The sequence below is a fragment of the Neolamprologus brichardi genome, chromosome 13 (genome assembly GCF_056152115.1).
Source record: "Neolamprologus brichardi isolate AB-2024 chromosome 13, ASM5615211v1, whole genome shotgun sequence".
Lineage (NCBI taxonomy): Eukaryota > Metazoa > Chordata > Actinopteri > Cichliformes > Cichlidae > Neolamprologus > Neolamprologus brichardi.
The window spans coordinates 15,539,324-15,556,809 of record NC_142116.1 but is presented as its reverse complement, the minus strand read 5'-3'; the positions used below and the strand labels follow the sequence as shown (position 1 = coordinate 15,556,809).

The following is a 17,486-nucleotide window of genomic DNA, read 5'->3' as shown; positions in this document are numbered from 1 at the left end:
TGAATGCACACAATAAACCAAATGTTAGTGTCAGCTGCCACAATGCAAACAATATAGCATATCTGAAAAGATAACTTAATAATTGACTTTTATCCCATTTAATGGCCCCACCCACATTGCATTACCATAGAAATATGACAGGATGCTCGCTATCTCATGCGTCTCTCCATGCTCAGGACTTTGACTTTAATCCTGTACAAATTTATGTTTTAAAAAAAGGCAAATCTCTATCAGTAAATTGTTAAGATCTTGTTTGAAAAAGTAGAGCACACTGGGCAATTTGTAATAATAGTGTCTATTTGCAGTATAGAGGAATGGGAGACACAGTTTCGTGCAGCGGATATCCTCACTGCTAATGCATATTCTAGTTGAAGGATGATCTGTTGAACGACTCACTGAAATGTGATGAATTTGCAGCAGCTTATAAACCAGTCCTTCTCTCTGTTTTATTCAGATCTCCTACACTTAAACATAAATAAAGTGCATCTGCTTTTCTTTTTTTACAGTCTTCTCTGTGTTTGACTTGTCCACTTGTTGATATTTATGTATTTATTTATTTTTTGTCTGTTCTCTGTTCCTCAGGAATCCTGGAATGGCCTTTCTGGACCAAGCTTGTGGTAGTGGCCATCGGATTTACAGGTGGACTGGTTTTCATGTACGTCCAGTGCAAAGTCTACATCCATCTATGGAGGAGACTCAAGGCGTATAACCGGGTCATATATGTGCAGAACCGTCCAGAGACATATAAAAAGTATCCACTGGAGAAGCCCCCCCTAATGGAGCCGAGTCTGGAGAACAAAGAGGCTCTGGCCCCCAATCTGTCAGACACAAACTCCTCCCAGTACACGGAAACAGAGGACTACAGTATGGAGGTGCTTCATGTCTGACACCAGAGTCTGTGCCATTGGTTGTCGTGCACATACTCCACACCCAAACAGGCCCGCAGAGGAGAGGAACAGTCGTGATCGGTCACTGAGGAACAACCGTACCCTTTTCCCTGAAGCCAGAATGACCCACGTCCTCCACTATCACCTTATACTCCCTAAACTCCATCCGCAAAGACAGAGAGGCCATGAGTTTCCCTCTGCCTACATTCCTCCTATCACACTGTATTCCTCCCTCCACCTGCATCTTTTCCTTTCCCAGAAACAGACTCTTTACACTGACTTCTGTAAATGTTGGAAAGGCCTGGTGCAAACCACTCTGTATACACACACACACACACACACACACACACACACACAGACTCTTTAATGTACACCTCCGGGAGAGCTGGACTGAAAAGAATGGACTTGCAAAAGGCTCTGGAGGTCTACACGTCCCCGATGTGTGGTTTGTTTGTGGGTTTTGATCAATCTGTTCTTTTTTTACCTCCTGTGAGTGTCGGGCTAAGCTGCCATGGATCAGTATGTAGCGCCATGCATCAAGATCTCTGGAACATTCCAGATACTGCCATCTCTGCGGTCTGTCAGCTCCACGCCGGTCTGGATCCAGCCAGACCTGGATCCGAAGATGCATCAAAGCACTTTTTATTTTTTAGTCTCCAAAGCACATCCCACCCCTTCTTCTCATTGCCCCCTCTTTTTTTTCTTGTATCTTGTATGTTGTAAATGGGGGAGAGCAAAAAAACTTTTCTTCAAGTGCAACATATGCTTAAAGATTAACCCTCCTGTGGATAACTAAAAGGATTTGGGGTTAAAAAAAAATGAGTCATTTGAACGACGTCAGTTGCATAACTTTGATTCAGATGATGGAAAATCTAGCCACTTGACTTCTGTACCCCATGGTGAACTTTCTGAAGGCTTTGAGAATGTAATCTTTTTAAAAATGATTTCAAAAAATTTATAAAATGTAAAAAAAAAAAAATCATCTTTTTACTGGTCACGGGAAATTGCGCTTTGTCTCGATCATAATGAGGCCCTTCGGGCATAAACAATGTCGCGCTTGTGTTTTGTTTTCTTTGTTTTGTTTTTTTTAAAATAGGTATTTACAGTTTTTAACATGTTAACTCGCTTGCTTAGCCATGGGACAAGCCTCGAGGAATCCACAGCTGCCTACTTTCAGTTTGTCCACTGAACTTTAACCAAAGGTTTTAACTACAAAAAAGAAACATGCTTTAGCTCCTACCCTGTTTTTTTTTGCACAGTTACAATCCAGCCACACTTAATTTTTTCACTTACTTAAGCAAGATTAAGGTGGAAGTGAGAAAGGTAAAGGTTTAGTGAGCATTTCAGATGAGTACTCGGTTTAAGTGTATTTTATTTGTTTTCGCTCTCTGCTTTAGTATTCGATCACAAAACAGCCAACTGTCACTTTTTTGCCATGTTTACTCCACAGTTAAGCATTAAGAATGACTTTAAAGACAGTGTAACTTTTCACTGTTGCACATTACGTTCAGAAAAACTCAGTTTCTTTTAATAAAATCAATGCAATACAGCCGCTTATTTATGGCTGTGACAGAGTCAAAGTGTATCATTGCTTTTTGAACAGCTGACTGTGTCGCCATCTGCTGGTGTTAAAGTGAAGGTGCAGCCTGAGATGGGCAGCGGTTGATTTCTCAGGTCGAAGTGGGTGGGGGGGGGACTCACAGTCATTGTAAGTGCGTTTGTCTATGTGAGAGCACAGCAATGCCAAGGCTCATGTTGAGCCTTACAGCCATTCCAGCAACACACACATTTTTCAAAAACTGTATTTGATACCAGTATACTGTCTGTGAACAATGATGGTCCAACAACGTACCTGACAATTACTGCTCAGCAGCAGCAATAAAGCGCTTTGGGGTTTTTTTTGTTTTGTGTTATTTGCATACTGTATTTATGTATATGCCCCACAGAGACTTGAGATCTTGAGTTTAATATAATTTTAATACATAAATGAGCCAAGGGACTTGTTGTGTGTCAAGTTGGATTAAGACCTAGTAATGAGAACCATCTCAGATTCTTCAGTACCCAGGAGGCTCAGTGCAATTAGACAGATTTTATTTTTTAAAAAGTGCAATTACCCTTTTGTTGATGTTCTGTTCTGCAATTATGTACCGGTGTTTAAAGTCCAGGATGTCCTCTGGATAGAAAATTACTTTCTTTATATTGTGTTGTATTTATTTTTAACTGAAAACAGCATATTTTTGTTCATTTACACACAAAAAAGACCCTTTCATTAGTGAATTTTGTGCAATTTACACTTAATTTTTCTTCCCAGACACTAATAGAAGAAAATTATTTTCAGCCCTTGTTTTGCATGTAGTCATTCAGATAATAGAGTTGCTCGAAGCTTCAGTCCGTTTTTAATTTTTAAATTGATTGTGGTGTCTCGTTTTTAGTTGGGTAACCAAAGCATTACGTTTGAACATAAATTATTAATTTGGAGTTGGTGAGATGGATCATTAAAATGGGCTTTAGGTTGTTGTTGTCTTTTTACTTTCTCCCCATAGGAGCTGGCTCCTTCAATGAAATACGAGAGGAGTTTTGTTCTAGTGTGATGGCTTTGGATTGTTTCCTCTCTGAGCATCTTATCCTCTTTACCGTCTTTGCGTCACTCACCCTTTACGTCCATAATCCCACGGAGCAGAACATCAACTGAGACTCTTCTCAGCCTCACTATTTTAGGCTGTCTGTTGAATTTGATCATGTCTGGGACTAGTGTAACTTGCATAAAAGCTACATTTGTTTACTACTGACTGGACTTGAACATATATGACTGTTCCCCTGTCTTATACCATTCCGCAAGTCTGTCTGTGAATTTGCTTTGAAATAGTAACTGTAAAGAATTTGGTAAAATGTACTTTTTTGTTTTTATGAAAAAATGTTGATGTGCTTTCAGTTAATTTCCCACGTTTGAACAAAATATGTAGTAATTAAAAGAACAACCAAATAAAAAATTAAGTGACTTTTAAAACTTTGTGACTTTTAAAAAAACGAGCAGGGACAAATCCAGTCTTAATGGATAATTAAAAACATTTCAAAGGGCGTTGCGCTGTAGCACTTTAATTTATTTTCACCCAAATAAGCTGCAAATAATTTTGAAATCAGCTCTTTAGCCAGAAGCTGTAATGCCAGCTACAGAAACGTTCAGCTCGCCGCTCGATGAGCTTGCCCTAAAACTTTTCTATGACAGAAACACAAACTTCACATTCAGCATATAGCAGAAAACACGGTTTGTCACCTTCTCTCAACCTCTTAAGTAATTGTTATGCAAGGGCAAGATGAGGAAAGACACCATCGTTTGAGTGAACAAAGGCAACACAATATGTACCCATGCATCTTTAAAAAATAACTATCACAAAAACTTTTTTTTGTGATTGAAAAAGGTAAACTTTCACATATTCTATATTAATCACACACTAATTCTCACAAATTAAAATATTTAATTTCCAGCTTGCATAAATTACTATTCAAACAACATATCTTCGGCGGTGTAGTTCTACTGCCGGTTGTACAGATGAAGATTGCCAGCACCCTCCAAAAGGAGAGCCACAGGGGGTCACTGCTGAAAAGGCTGGCTTCTCACAGACGCTGTATCAAAGCATGACAGCAGGAAGTTGACTGGACAGGGAAAAGGTGCACAAGCAGCAGCCTTGAGAGGATTATCAGGAGAAGTTGATTCAAGAATTTGGGAGAACTTCACAAGGATTGCAGGAGAGACATCCTTAGGAAAGGACCCACATCCGTAACATCAGGTCATTCCTGTCAGAAGCATCTTACATGAGCTAAGGAGAGAAGGAAATGAACTGCTGCTTATTTCAGATGAAGTACATTTTCTATCAAAGTACGAGAGACTGGGAGAAGACTGGAGAGGCACAAGTGTTTGAATTCTAGTGTGAACTTTCTGGAGTCTGTGATGATGCAAGGTGCTGGTTGTTACTGGTGGTTGGTCCACTGAGTTTCATCAAGTCCAAAGTCAACACAGGATCTTTTAGAGCTTCACGTTTCCTTTGGCTGAGAGGCTTTATGGAGATACTGATTTCATTTTCCGGCATGAAGCTTAGCATCTGCCCACAGTGCCAAAATGATTACCAGATGTTTTTTCTGACCATATTATTATTATTATTGTGTTTGATTGGCCAACCAGCTCACCTGACCTGAACTACAGAGAGAATTTGTGGGGTATAGTTGTAGTGAAGATGAGAAACACCGGACTCAAAAAGGAACACAAGCTAAAAGCTGCTATCAAACACACCTCAGCAATTTTGATTCATTTCAGGAAATATTCAAATAATTTGGGACACCGGATTTTTGACCATAAACAGCATAATTAAAGCATTTTTTTAATGTTCACTTTACGTATAATGAATGTAGATTATATGAAAGTTTATCTTCTTGAATTATTGCAATAAAAACCTTCAAAATATTCCGATTTTTCAAGATGCACTATTACAAGATTAAAAAGAAACCGCTTCCACAGAAATATCCCAATCATAGGTAACATAGAGCATATTTGGACAGGTAACATCATCAATCTTCAATCTGTATGTATAAGTATGAGCCTCTCCACTAAATTAGTCTTTTTTTGAATTCTCAAACTGCAACACTGTTTGGGATTTTGTCAGGAGACATGTTGTAGTATGGTAGCTTCTTTCCCTCGTTCCTCTTCTTGATGGAGCTGGTTATCTCTGCCAGCTCCTTCCTGAACTTTGCCATGGCATCCTTCACCGGCTTCTCTATGAAGTGCTCATCAGGATACATTCCCAGGTACAGCTGCAGAAAGAGTGAGACGTGATAGGTTATTTAGCCTGGAGGAACGCCACAAGGAAAAAGGAAGGAGAAAAGAAGTACATTCTGAAGCAGAGGAGAGCATCTTGGGAAATGAGAAATGTACCAAATGTATCAAACTTTTGATTGTTTTGGATGTGTGTCTGTGCTGAGATGTGAAAGTGTTCCAACGGTTGTCTGTGTGCTTTTCCTACTTCATTCTCTTGGTATTGGCTGAGGGCCCAGACGGCCCCCAGGTGCCAGCTGGAGCGCCCACGATCAGGAAGGCTCTCAACGATCAAATTCACATTTGCCAGACCTTTCTTGTTGGGTGGGGGTTGCCGCATGGTAGATGGAGCATTGGGTATCCAGGAACACCAGTCATACTACACAATGTACACAAAGATACAGTGTGTGTATTTACCCAAGTGCTGTACAACAGTACAAGTCTGATGTTAAAGAATAAATATTAAAGAATAAATATATATTCTTAGTACTTATTTTCTGATTATATTGTTTTATGTACTTTAATGATAAAGGCCTGTGAAGCAGGCCTTCAAAGCAGGGCCAGCTTTGAAGAATATAAAGAACCAGATTTAATACTGAGCAAAGTCTTTCAACTTCTTCTGCTTTCTAATTTTACTTTTAGAATTCATAAGAAAATACTGTGCCACATATTACATGTGGAATTAATAGCTGCATAAAAGGTTTAAGATTTTATATTAAACAGACTCTTTGTAGGCAGACCCCATACAAATAAATAAATATATATATATATATATATATATATATATATACACACACACACACACACACACACAAGTGGTTGCAGTATCATGCCAAATGATTTTGCAGAAGCCAGAAGCCTTTAGTTCTCTTGGCTGCCACTTTCTTAGGATAGCTTAATATTAAGCTTAAATATTTTTTATTGATAGATAGAATTATTTCGAACATGCAAATATAACTGAAGTAGCAAGAAAAATAAAAAACAAAACTTCAAAAAAACAAACTTCAAAAATCATCAAGTTTTCATGTCTATATCTATGTCTACAGAATGTGTGTGCTCGAAACGTGTGTGCTTATTAATGTTGTTGTGATTATTGGGCGTTATTTTTACCAAAAAGAGTAACGACCACTGCTGTAGGAAACGTAGTCACCGCTAGTTTCACCTCAATCAGCTGCCTCAGGAAAACTTTGCTGCGGGTTTTAAATGCACACACTGATGCTTCAGTAGGAGCGGTGTACAAAAAAGTTTTTCTGTATTAATGAAACTTCTGTTTAGTGTTTTTTTCTAATATTTCTGACATTTTTTACTTTAAGTAGGTACTTTTTGACTTAAAAATCAATGAATTTCCACTTCTAGACACGCCTCCATTTACCTGTCCGAAGTTGACAGCTGCATGCTGGGCTGAGGCAGTGAAGATAATAACGGTCAGGTACTCTATCAGTTCCTCGCGTGTCTTCACGGACTTGGGAAACTCTATGCACAAAAGTGGGAACATAGAATTGACAAAATGAGCTCCAAGCTTTTCAAAACCGCTTTTTTCTTTTGCAAGTCTCTATCTCTGCACATTGCACTCAGAATAGACAAGCGTGGTGAAATGCAGAAGCATTACAACATCAGGACTCAGGGAGCGACACCATCAGACTGCTGTAGCTTCCCTCCTTCACCCTTAAACTATTCATCCATAAGAGAGCAGATTTGAATTTATAATGCTGTCTGTTTCCTGTCATACCTGTCTTCCAGAAAACACCAGCCTAGGAGAGCAAGCATCTTTTCTCCTTGAGAAAAAGTCTGAATGGATGGTTGGGTGGTGTATTTTGCTCGATGCTGCATTAGCAAAAGAAACCTCACGCAAAACAACGCCTCTACCTACCGCAGTAATCCAGGTCCTGCATACCGAAGCTGCACACATCTTTAACAAAGGCCTGGATTTCTTCATCTCCCTGCACCCTCTCATCGCTTGTGTAATAAATGTTCACAACATCAGACACAAACCTGTGGGGAAGAAAACGGATAGATGTCACGTACAGAGGGGAAAAAAATGCTGTAACTTCTCTTATTTGAAGCACACACACACAAGGTTAGAAATCTTCCTACACCTCTCGCTGTTTGTCCTTTCTTACGACTGCCCTCACTCCCTTCTCAGTGCTCTGTGCTAAAACTTAAAAAGTCATTCCTCACCTCTTGGTAGCCTCCCACACCTTGTAGCCATCATCCCTGTAGAAGTAGGTCGGCAGTTCTTCCTTACTGTCCACACCACGGGACTTGATCAAATCAGGGAAGCACAGAGACCTGAAGGTCAAAGTCTTCACAGCCCTCTGAATCATCTGGACGTGACCGCCTCCGCCTGTTGCATTCGCCTTTATGAGGATGGAGAACATCATCCTTATTTAAACTGAAGCTAATTTAACTTTCAGTCTTCAATAGGAATGCACTAAATTCCCTACTTCATTATTTCACTATGTTAGTTAGATTTTTGTTTGCTAAGCTAAGCCTCAGTGTTTTGCGAATAAAGGAAGATCCAGTTAAGTTTGTTGTTGAGAGACTGGGTTTGCTTTCAGAGGGGCCTGAAAGCCTTTAAATACCATAGGAACCACAAATACAGTGGGGCAAAAAAGTATTTAGTCAGCCACCGATTGTGCAAGTTCCCCCACTTAAAATGATGACAGAGGTCAGTAATTTGCACCAGAGGTACACTTCAACTGTGAGAGACAGAATGTGAAAAAAAAATCCATGAATTCACATGGTAGGATTTGTAAAGAATTTATTCGTAAATCAGGGTGGAAAATAAGTATTTGGTCAATAACAAAAATACAACTCAATACTTTGTAACATAACCTTTGTTGGCAATAACAGAGGTCAAACGTTTACTATAGGTCTTTACCAGGTTTGCACACACAGTAGCTGGTATTTTGGCCCATTCCTCCATGCAGATCTTCTCAAGAGCAGTGATGTTTTGGGGCTGTCGCCGAGCAACACGGACTTTCAACTCCCGCCACAGATTTTCTATGGGGTTGAGGTCTGGAGACTGGCTAGGCCACTCCAGGACTTTCAAATGCTTCTTACGGAGCCACTCCTTTGTTGCCCGGGCGGTGTGTTTTGGATCATTGTCATGTTGGAAGACCCAGCCTCGTTTCATCTTCAAAGTTCTCACTGATGGAAGGAGGTTTTGGCTCAAAATCTCACAATACTTGGCCCCATTCATTCTGTCCTTAACACGGATCAGTCGTCCTGTCCCCTTGGCAGAAAAACAGCCCCATAGCATGATGTTTCCACCCCCATGCTTCACAGTAGGTATGGTGTTCTTGGGATGCAAGAACATCATACCTACCACTTCCTCCAAACACGACGAGTTGAGTTTATACCAAAAAGTTCTACTTTGGTTTCATCTGACCACATGACATTCTCCCAATCCTCTGCTGTATCATCCATGTGCTCTCTGGCAAACTTCAGACGGGCCTGGACATGCACTGGCTTCAGCAGCGGAACACGTCTGGCACTGCGGGATTTGATTCCCTGCCGTTGTAGTGTGTTACTGATGGTGACCTTTGTTACTTTGGTCCCAGCTCTCTGCAGGTCATTCACCAGGTCCCCCCGTGTGGTTCTGGGATCTTTGCTCACCGTTCTCATGATCATTTTGACCCCACGGGATGAGATCTTGCGTGGAGCCCCAGATCGAGGGAGATTATCAGTGGTCTTGTATGTCTTCCATTTTCTGATGATTGCTCCCACAGTTGATTTTTTCACACCAAGCTGCTTGCCTATTGTAGATTCACTCTTCCCAGTCTGGTGCAGGTCTACAATTCTTTTCCTGGTGTCCTTCGAAAGCTCTTTGGTCTTGGCCATGGTGGAGTTTGGAGTCTGACTGGTTGAGGCTGTGGACAGGTGTCTTTTATACAGATGATGAGGTCAAACAGGTGCCATTCATACAGGTAACGAGTGGGGGACCGAAAAGCTTCTTACAGAAGACGTTACAGGTCTGTGAGAGCCAGGGATTTTTCTTGTTTGAGGTGACCAAATACTTATTTTCCACCCTGATTTACGAATAAATTCTTTACAAATCCTACCATGTGAATTCATGGATTTTTTTTTCACATTCTGTCTCTCACAGTTGAAGTGTACCTCTGGTGCAAATTACTGACCTCTGTCATCATTTTAAGTGGGGGAACTTGCACAATCGGTGGCTGACTAAATACTTTAAAAACTCCCCGAAAAGCCTAGAAAGGCTAGAAAGAGATACAGTGGGGCAAAAAAGTATTTAGTCAGCCACCGATTGTGCAAGTTCCCCCACTTAAAATGATGACAGAGGTCAGTAATTTGCACCAGAGGTACACTTCAACTGTGAGAGACAGAATGTGAAAAAAAAATCCATGAATTCACATGGTAGGATTTGTAAAGAATTTATTCGTAAATCAGGGTGGAAAATAAGTATTTGGTCACCTCAAACAAGGAAAATCCCTGGCTCTCACAGACCTGTAACGTCTTCTGTAAGAAGCTTTTCTGTCCCCCACTCGTTACCTGTATGAATGGCACCTGTTTGACCTCATCATCTGTATAAAAGACACCTGTCCACAGCCTCAACCAGTCAGACTCCAAACTCCGCCATGGCCAAGACCAAAGAGCTTTCGAAGGACACCAGGAAAAGAATTGTAGACCTGCACCAGACTGGGAAGAGTGAATCTACAATAGGCAAGCAGCTTGGTGTGAAAAATCAACTGTGGGAGCAATCATCAGAAAATGGAAGACATACAAGACCACTGATAATCTCCCTCGATCTGGGGCTCCACGCAAGATCTCATCCCGTGGGGTCAAAATGATCATGAGAACGGTGAGCAAAGATCCCAGAACCACACGGGGGGACCTGGTGAATGACCTGCAGAGAGCTGGGACCAAAGTAACAAAGGTCACCATCAGTAACACACTACAACGGCAGGGAATCAAATCCCGCAGTGCCAGACGTGTTCCGCTGCTGAAGCCAGTGCATGTCCAGGCCCGTCTGAAGTTTGCCAGAGAGCACATGGATGATACAGCAGAGGATTGGGAGAATGTCATGTGGTCAGATGAAACCAAAGTAGAACTTTTTGGTATAAACTCAACTCGTCGTGTTTGGAGGAAGAAGAATACTGAGTTGCATCCCAAGAACACCATACCTACTGTGAAGCATGGGGGTGGAAACATCATGCTATGGGGCTGTTTTTCTGCCAAGGGGACAGGACGACTGATCTGTGTTAAGGACAGAATGAATGGGGCCAAGTATCGTGAGATTTTGAGCCAAAACCTCCTTCCATCAGTGAGAACTTTGAAGATGAAACGAGGCTGGGTCTTCCAACATGACAATGATCCAAAACACACCGCCCGGGCAACAAAGGAGTGGCTCCGTAAGAAGCATTTGAAAGTCCTGGAGTGGCCTAGCCAGTCTCCAGACCTCAACCCCATAGAAAATCTGTGGCGGGAGTTGAAAGTCCGTGTTGCTCGGCGACAGCCCCAAAACATCACTGCTCTTGAGAAGATCTGCATGGAGGAATGGGCCAAAATACCAGCTACTGTGTGTGCAAACCTGGTAAAGACCTATAGTAAACGTTTGACCTCTGTTATTGCCAATAAAGGTTATGTTACAAAGTATTGAGTTGTATTTTTGTTATTGACCAAATACTTATTTTCCACCCTGATTTACGAATAAATTCTTTAAAAATCCTACCATGTGAATTCATGGATTTTTTTTTCACATTCTGTCTCTCACAGTTGAAGTGTACCTCTGGTGCAAATTACTGACCTCTGTCATCATTTTAAATGGGGGAACTTGCACAATCGGTGGCTGACTAAATACTTTTTTGCCCCACTGTATTTCCACTTCCCCTGATCACCTCCTGTGTGTATTTAGTCTGTCTGTTGTCATTCTGTCTTTGTCAGGTCGTCTGTTTATTTTCCCTCCTCAGTACTGTCTCTTCCTGTGTTCTGCATTTGGGTCCATTCCATTGATACACCGGCGAATATCGCCGTGAGAAAGACATTCCTGCAGTTTACCTAATTAAACTGCAGGAATGTTTAATTAGGTAAACTGGTTTCTGCAGGAAACCAGATAGTGTGTTATCTGGTTTCACGAATAGATAAAGTTGCGTATCATCTGCATAGCAATGAAAATGCATGCTATGCCTTTGAATGATACTGCCTGAGGGAATACAATATTATGGTCAGCAGTATCAAACGCTGCACTGAAGTGTAGCTGTACAAGCACAGAGAGGAGTCCACTGTCAGAGACCATAAAAAGATCATTTGTAATCTTCACTAAAGCTGTTTCTGTGCTGTGATGAGCTCTGAAACCTGACTAAAACTCAGATAAAAAATTACTCTGCAGACGATTGGTTAGTTGTTATAGCCCAGTTAGCTGCTGGCCCATAATTATCCAAGACAGCTGGATCAAGTGACAAATCACAGCTTTGTAAGGAATGGCTTAATTACTACAACCTTAAAGGCCTGTAGTACACAGCCCATTAATAAAGATCAATTGATCATATTTGAGATTGAAGCATTAAATGATGGTAGGGCTTCTTTGAACATTCTTGTATGAATTGGATCTAATAGACACGCCGATGGTTTGGAGAAGGTAATTATTGAAGTTAACTCAGAAAGATCAATCAGAGAGAATGAGTCTAAATAAATATCAATAATAGCAGCTGTACGTAATGATGTGTCTGAGAGAAGGTTATGAGTATTTTTTTCCTCTAATGGTTAAAATTTAATTTGTGAAGAAATGAATGAAATCATTAACTAGTCATTATTCATTAAGGTTAAAGGAATGATTATCCACAAACTCGCCTTGTCGAAGATGCCGCACTCACAGATGAGCTGCTCTCGAGCCTTGGTATTGATTGCGATGGTAAAACGAATGTGTGGGATGAGTAGCTGGGAGAAGGATGGACAACCAGTAAACCAAGGAATCAATAAGTCATAACATTTAATAATAAGCTGGAGTTTTACCTTAAATGCAGGGTGAACAGCAGGAAGCTGCCTGAACATGGCAATACCAAACACCTCTGTCATCAGATGTGTCCGGAGCAGGTGTGTGATTGTCTGGTGGTGGTGGAAGTCACTGGAGCGGACCCAGATCTTAGCCAGCAGCCAGTCGTACTGACCGTCAGTTGGCAGGAAGATGGGGTTGTCTTCACCTGGAACCTGGCCAAGCTGAAAAAGACCAGCGTGGAATGAAAAAGCAAGAGTTTCAGTCAAACTGAAATTTCAGCTGCATGAAGAAATGTTCGCCTGTTAAAAACAACGTAACACACAACTGCTGCTGTTGAGCATCTTTTTACCTGTATGGCTATGGGCATGATCTTGTTCTGAGCATTCTTGTATAGCAAACAGATCGGAGCTGCCAGGTACTGCAGTGTGCAGGGGTCTGTGGAGTTTGGAGTGATGCCGTCTAGCACCTCGTAGTCTACTATGTAGATGTTACCTGCCTGGAGTGAGAACACCAGTTTATTTTTTGGTAATAAGATTGGGCAAACCTGTAGTCAGCTGAGACTAAAGAAGTCACTTGGATGAGTGACGAAATGTTTCTCCCACAAAAAACGCTACGTCCAGATGAACAGAATCAACTTTTGGAGAACACCAGTTCATATTATGCATTAGTGCAATGGTTCTCAAAGTGTGGGGCGTGCCTCCTTGGACACTGCTAGCATAATGGACAGGTTTTTTAATGGGGCTCCCACACAAACGCAAACCAGAGGCTGAAGCATCGCCAGATATGCTTCCAAACCCAAGACTAGAACAGCAGCTGTTGTGCCAAGGTAGGTATCCCCAACAGAATTCGTTTCCCCTGCATCAGGAGCAGACGCTGGGCTCTCCAAATCACGGACAAACAGTATCCCACATTCTTGATTTTTAGTTCACAAACACTTCTTATAACGACTAACTATTCCTGAAACTTTGGAGGTTTTAGCTCTTTATACAGTAAAGTTACAGGAGGATAAAAATAATTATCAGGCAAAATGTCCTTCGTTTATTAAAACAATCCCGTCCGATACCACGTGAATAAATATATAATTTTCTGTTGTAACCCTCAAACTGAATGGTAATGTAACGACACTCACTTTTCACTTTTTTACAAAACTAAAACACCACCATACTTCCACGTCTAATTGTCTGTAATGGAGGTGGCGTAAACTGGATCCCGTGCCCAGCGAATGCTCGCGATGCAGGGGGAACACATTTTGTCGGTGACACCTACGTTGGTACAACACTGATCCTGCCACAATTTGTTCCCCGGCTCAAATCACGGACAAGCAAGATCCCACAGTTGTTTATGTTTTTAAACCCATTTTGCACAGAGAGACATTTTTTGAAAAATGTATTGACAACAGCGTTGAATATTCTTACACAGTGGGAAAAAAAACTATATGTGAAATAATTACACAATAAGGACGGTTCGTTTTTCTGTTATTTAAAAGAGGTAGTGGTTTATTTTATTGCAACCTGTAATTTATTGCAGTTAACTTTAATTTGTTTAATTGTTAACAAAAGGTTCGAGGTGTGGAATAAACTGCAATGGAGTTTGAAAACAAAATATGAGTGTGTGTGGTTGGAGGATGTGTTTGTCCGGGGTGGCGGAGATTTCCTTGTAAAATAAAGGGGGGCCTAGGAAAAAAAAGTTTGGGAACCACTGCATTAGCGGGAGATTTAAAGAGAGCTGTAGCTGCTGTCAACATAAACCTGACAAATTTTTCACACTGATAAATCCACTACATTCAGAGAAACAAACATAGCCATGTGTACCTCTATTTCCTCCTCCAGGGTGAGCTCCCTCTCCAGGCTGACAGCAACCATCTCATGAGTGACAGGAAACTTGTCAGGGAGCTTCTTGCACTTCCGGATCAGTACAGGGTTGCAACCATTCAGAAACTGGTATCCAAACATGAAATCCTCTTTCCAGTGTTGCATCACATACTCTGAATATCATATCATGTCAGAATCAGGAATCAGAATCAGTCAGGAAATATCTAAAATATTTAATGTGATATAAGTATGTTTGTATAATGTAGTGTAGATGAAGCTGACCTGAAATGGTGTTTTTGATTCTCACAAAGATTTTCTCAAAGTCAGAGAAGTCACTCCAGGAGGACTGGAACATGTGCATGAACTGGTTCACAAACAGGTTCTCTATTCTGGAAAATCATCATCGTAATCACAATCACCGTTATGCACAACATTCAAGAAAATCAAAGAATCTGAAATTGGATGTATTTTGGAGCAAAGAATCAAAGAAACACTGCTGTTAAAATAATTTCAGGAAAAGAAAACGATGTCTGATGATGCAGCAATGCTCACTTTTTGACGTTACTCCTGTGCACAAAGCTGCAGCATTTCTGAAGAAACAACTGCAGCTCAAAATGGATAACTGGTTTAGCCGTTCTATTATAATATTAGCATGAGTATTTTTGTTCACCCTGCTCGTGATGCAAACAGCTGTGTTTTGGATCTGTTTTGTGTTTGCATCTACTCGCAAGCTCACACGTCTGCCTAAAAGCGCCATGCAAATGTCTCCGGTGATAAACAGACAATGACACCACTGTTTATGTTTTGGGTTTTTTTTCCTGGTCAGCCCTGAGTACAGAAAACAAGGAGCATATCATCAGGCATCAGCCCATCGTTTGATTCTGAATGCTTTGCATTAAAAGGGGGTTAAAACTCCACTGACTCCCTCTGTGCTGTACTGAGGGACTCAGGGTCACTTACGCCTTGCTGTAGTTCAGTATGAAGTCCACTCCTTTCTCACTGTCAAACTGGATGTCCCGGGGCAAATCCTTGTGTCTGTTAGCATCTATACTCATAGGAAAGCCTGGCTGCCACTCTCTCCATCTGTAAAATGCAGCAGTGTTGTTAGAAAACATCCTCATCAGCCTGCCTGTACCTCACAATAACAAGCTGGAGATGCAGCGCAAACTTGCCTGTAGGTTTTTCTCCTCCCGTCCAGCTCTTTCTGTCTGTGCTGCTTGACCAGACTGGTCTTATCATCCTGAGGCAGATGTGCTACAAGAGAAAGAAAAAGTGTGAAACTCGTTTTTCCACTGCAGGTTGACAGATGAACAAGATAAAACATGTGATTTGTGTGGCAAACAAACAAAACAAGAGATTACTACCTCGTCCATCTCGGAGCACCACTTCCTTGTCATTCACCAGCCAACAAAAGCAGGGGAACTCCAAGTAGTCTCCAGATGGGGTCTTGACAGTGATGTACCTGCAGTACCAGTCGTCTTGTACCCAGTACTTCTTCTTCTCAATCTTCACCAAGACGATGTCACCCAGGTTCTCCCCAACTCTCACCTCATAGGAGTCCACCTGAAACGTGGTCAACATCTACCGTCAAAAGTGAATGCTGAAAACTGCCAGTTTATTATTAAATGGGGGAAAAAAGACATTTCTAAGCATATAATATGGGACATTTTTAAGTAAAAAAACAAAATAGAAGCATATGCATGTTTGTAAGTGGGTTGAATCTATAATCTGTAAACAGAAAAACCTTTTTAATATATTATTTGAACTGAAAATTAAATCTAATCTAAGCAATCTAAGAAATTAGTAAATTTAACATTTATAATATAAAATTCACTTTCTGTAATTTCCCATTGTTTAATTTATACCCATAGATTTACCACAATCAACTGTAACATTAAAACCACCCCCCTGATAGTGCATAATGCCCCCCTACTGCTGCCAAAACAGGTCAGATTAATCAAAGCGCACAGGGCCTCTGAGCTCTTAAAATGGTTGTTTGGCACAGAGGTGTTGGCAGAAGGAGACCTCAGTCCTGTGGGGCCTTTTGTTTTGTACTGAAAGTAATTCTAATTTTGAAAGGTGCTACTTTAATAACCTACTGATCATCTCATCGTGTTATAAAAGTGGCTCCGTTTCCGTCACTGCACACAGCAAAATCTCCAGTGTTAAATTAACACTAGAGAGTGTCTATATGGGTCCACTCCTCTGAGTGTTAAATACAACACTGTTGAGTGTTAAATGAACACTTTTGACAGTGTTATATTTCTAAACGTAACCCAGTCAGTTTTGAAGATTAACACTGAGCAGTGCTGATTTTCTAACACTGGAATATTTCTAACATTTTGAGTTATTTTCCAGTGTTAGAAAATCAACCATACAGTTATCAGCTGTTTGTGATCATCATCCATGAATATAAAATAAAAATAAAAGTCATCTTCGCAGCAGTTTTTCATCACTTACCGCTCCTCTCTCAAAGTCATTGTAAAGAGGCTTGTCCAGGAGCGTTCTCTCGCTGCACCCCTCCGTTCCCACAAGTGTAATATAGATGTAATCATCAGTCCCCGCAAACCACTGGCTCCCTGTGGCAACTGTAACTGTATAAGAAGGCATGACGACCACACAGGACGTAAAGAACTCCAGCAATGTCCCAACACCGTCTGAAGGTGAAGAAACCCGCAGTAAATCTCTTCTATTATCACCTACGAGAGGTCAAATCTGAGATGTTTAGCAGCCGTTGGTTCCCCTTCTTGCCTAAAGCTTTTCTTCGGTGATGTAAACTTCGCACTTGTTGCTACAACTCAAGCATCAAGATATTGTATAATCATGTGACAGGGGGAGGTGCATGACGAGCACTAATTCTGACCTCCCTGTGATGTGACTGATCACCACGCTTTGACTTGAAATGAGGTCAAAATATAATATAGCCGTCCTTCCTCTGTTATTGTAGGTGTTTTAGGGCCTACAGACATAAATGTGGACACAAGAAAGGGTGTCTTATTCCAGAAACAGGTATCAAATTGCAC

At 41.0% G+C, this 17,486-nt stretch overlaps 2 protein-coding genes across 6 annotated transcripts in view; one reads left to right on the top strand and one right to left on the bottom strand.

Annotated features, from left to right (window-relative positions):
• The window catches only part of marchf8 (membrane-associated ring finger (C3HC4) 8), a 92,236-nt gene extending 88,342 nt beyond the window's left edge, over nucleotides 1-3,894 (top strand). For all 4 annotated transcript variants that reach the window (XM_087850228.1, XM_006783874.3, XM_006783876.3 and 1 more), the window contains one exon: nucleotides 583-3,894. In XM_087850228.1, coding sequence (XP_087706354.1) covers nucleotides 583-887 — 305 coding nt within the window. In that variant the 3' untranslated portion in view covers nucleotides 888-3,894. The remainder of the gene's footprint in view (nucleotides 1-582) is intronic.
• Nucleotides 3,895-4,100: 206 nt separating this feature from the next.
• alox5a (arachidonate 5-lipoxygenase a) lies at nucleotides 4,101-17,235 on the bottom strand. 2 transcript variants are annotated; one of them, XM_006783871.3, is made up of 14 exons: nucleotides 16,924-17,235; nucleotides 15,828-16,026; nucleotides 15,636-15,717; nucleotides 15,424-15,546; nucleotides 14,746-14,852; nucleotides 14,464-14,636; nucleotides 13,002-13,148; nucleotides 12,670-12,873; nucleotides 12,508-12,594; nucleotides 7,873-8,051; nucleotides 7,565-7,686; nucleotides 7,067-7,167; nucleotides 5,903-6,073; nucleotides 4,101-5,693 (listed from the first exon to the last, which is right to left on the bottom strand). In XM_006783871.3, the coding sequence occupies exons 1-14, from the start codon at nucleotides 17,071-17,073 to the stop codon at nucleotides 5,514-5,516; spliced, it is 2,025 nt and encodes a 674-aa protein (XP_006783934.1). In that variant the 5' UTR covers nucleotides 17,074-17,235; the 3' UTR covers nucleotides 4,101-5,513. The 2 variants fall into 2 exon arrangements, with proteins under 2 accessions (XP_006783934.1, XP_087706353.1); XM_087850227.1 differs by lacking the exon at nucleotides 4,101-5,693 and having other exon boundaries at nucleotides 5,718-6,073.
• Between the last annotated feature and the right edge of the window lie 251 nt (nucleotides 17,236-17,486).

Bases quoted from the DNA above. Each gene is read 5' to 3' on its own strand.
- alox5a (XM_087850227.1), bottom strand. From the start codon at position 17,073: ATGCCTTCTTATACAGTTACAGTTGCCACAGGGAGCCAGTGGTTTGCG. The intron at 13,149-14,463 runs GTACACATGGCT...TTCTCACTCCAG, and splicing joins CCCTGGAGGAGGAAATAGAG to GCAGGTAACATCTACATAGT. The intron at 8,052-12,507 runs GCGAGTTTGTGG...ATCCTCATAAAG, and splicing joins AGTGCGGCATCTTCGACAAG to GCGAATGCAACAGGCGGAGG.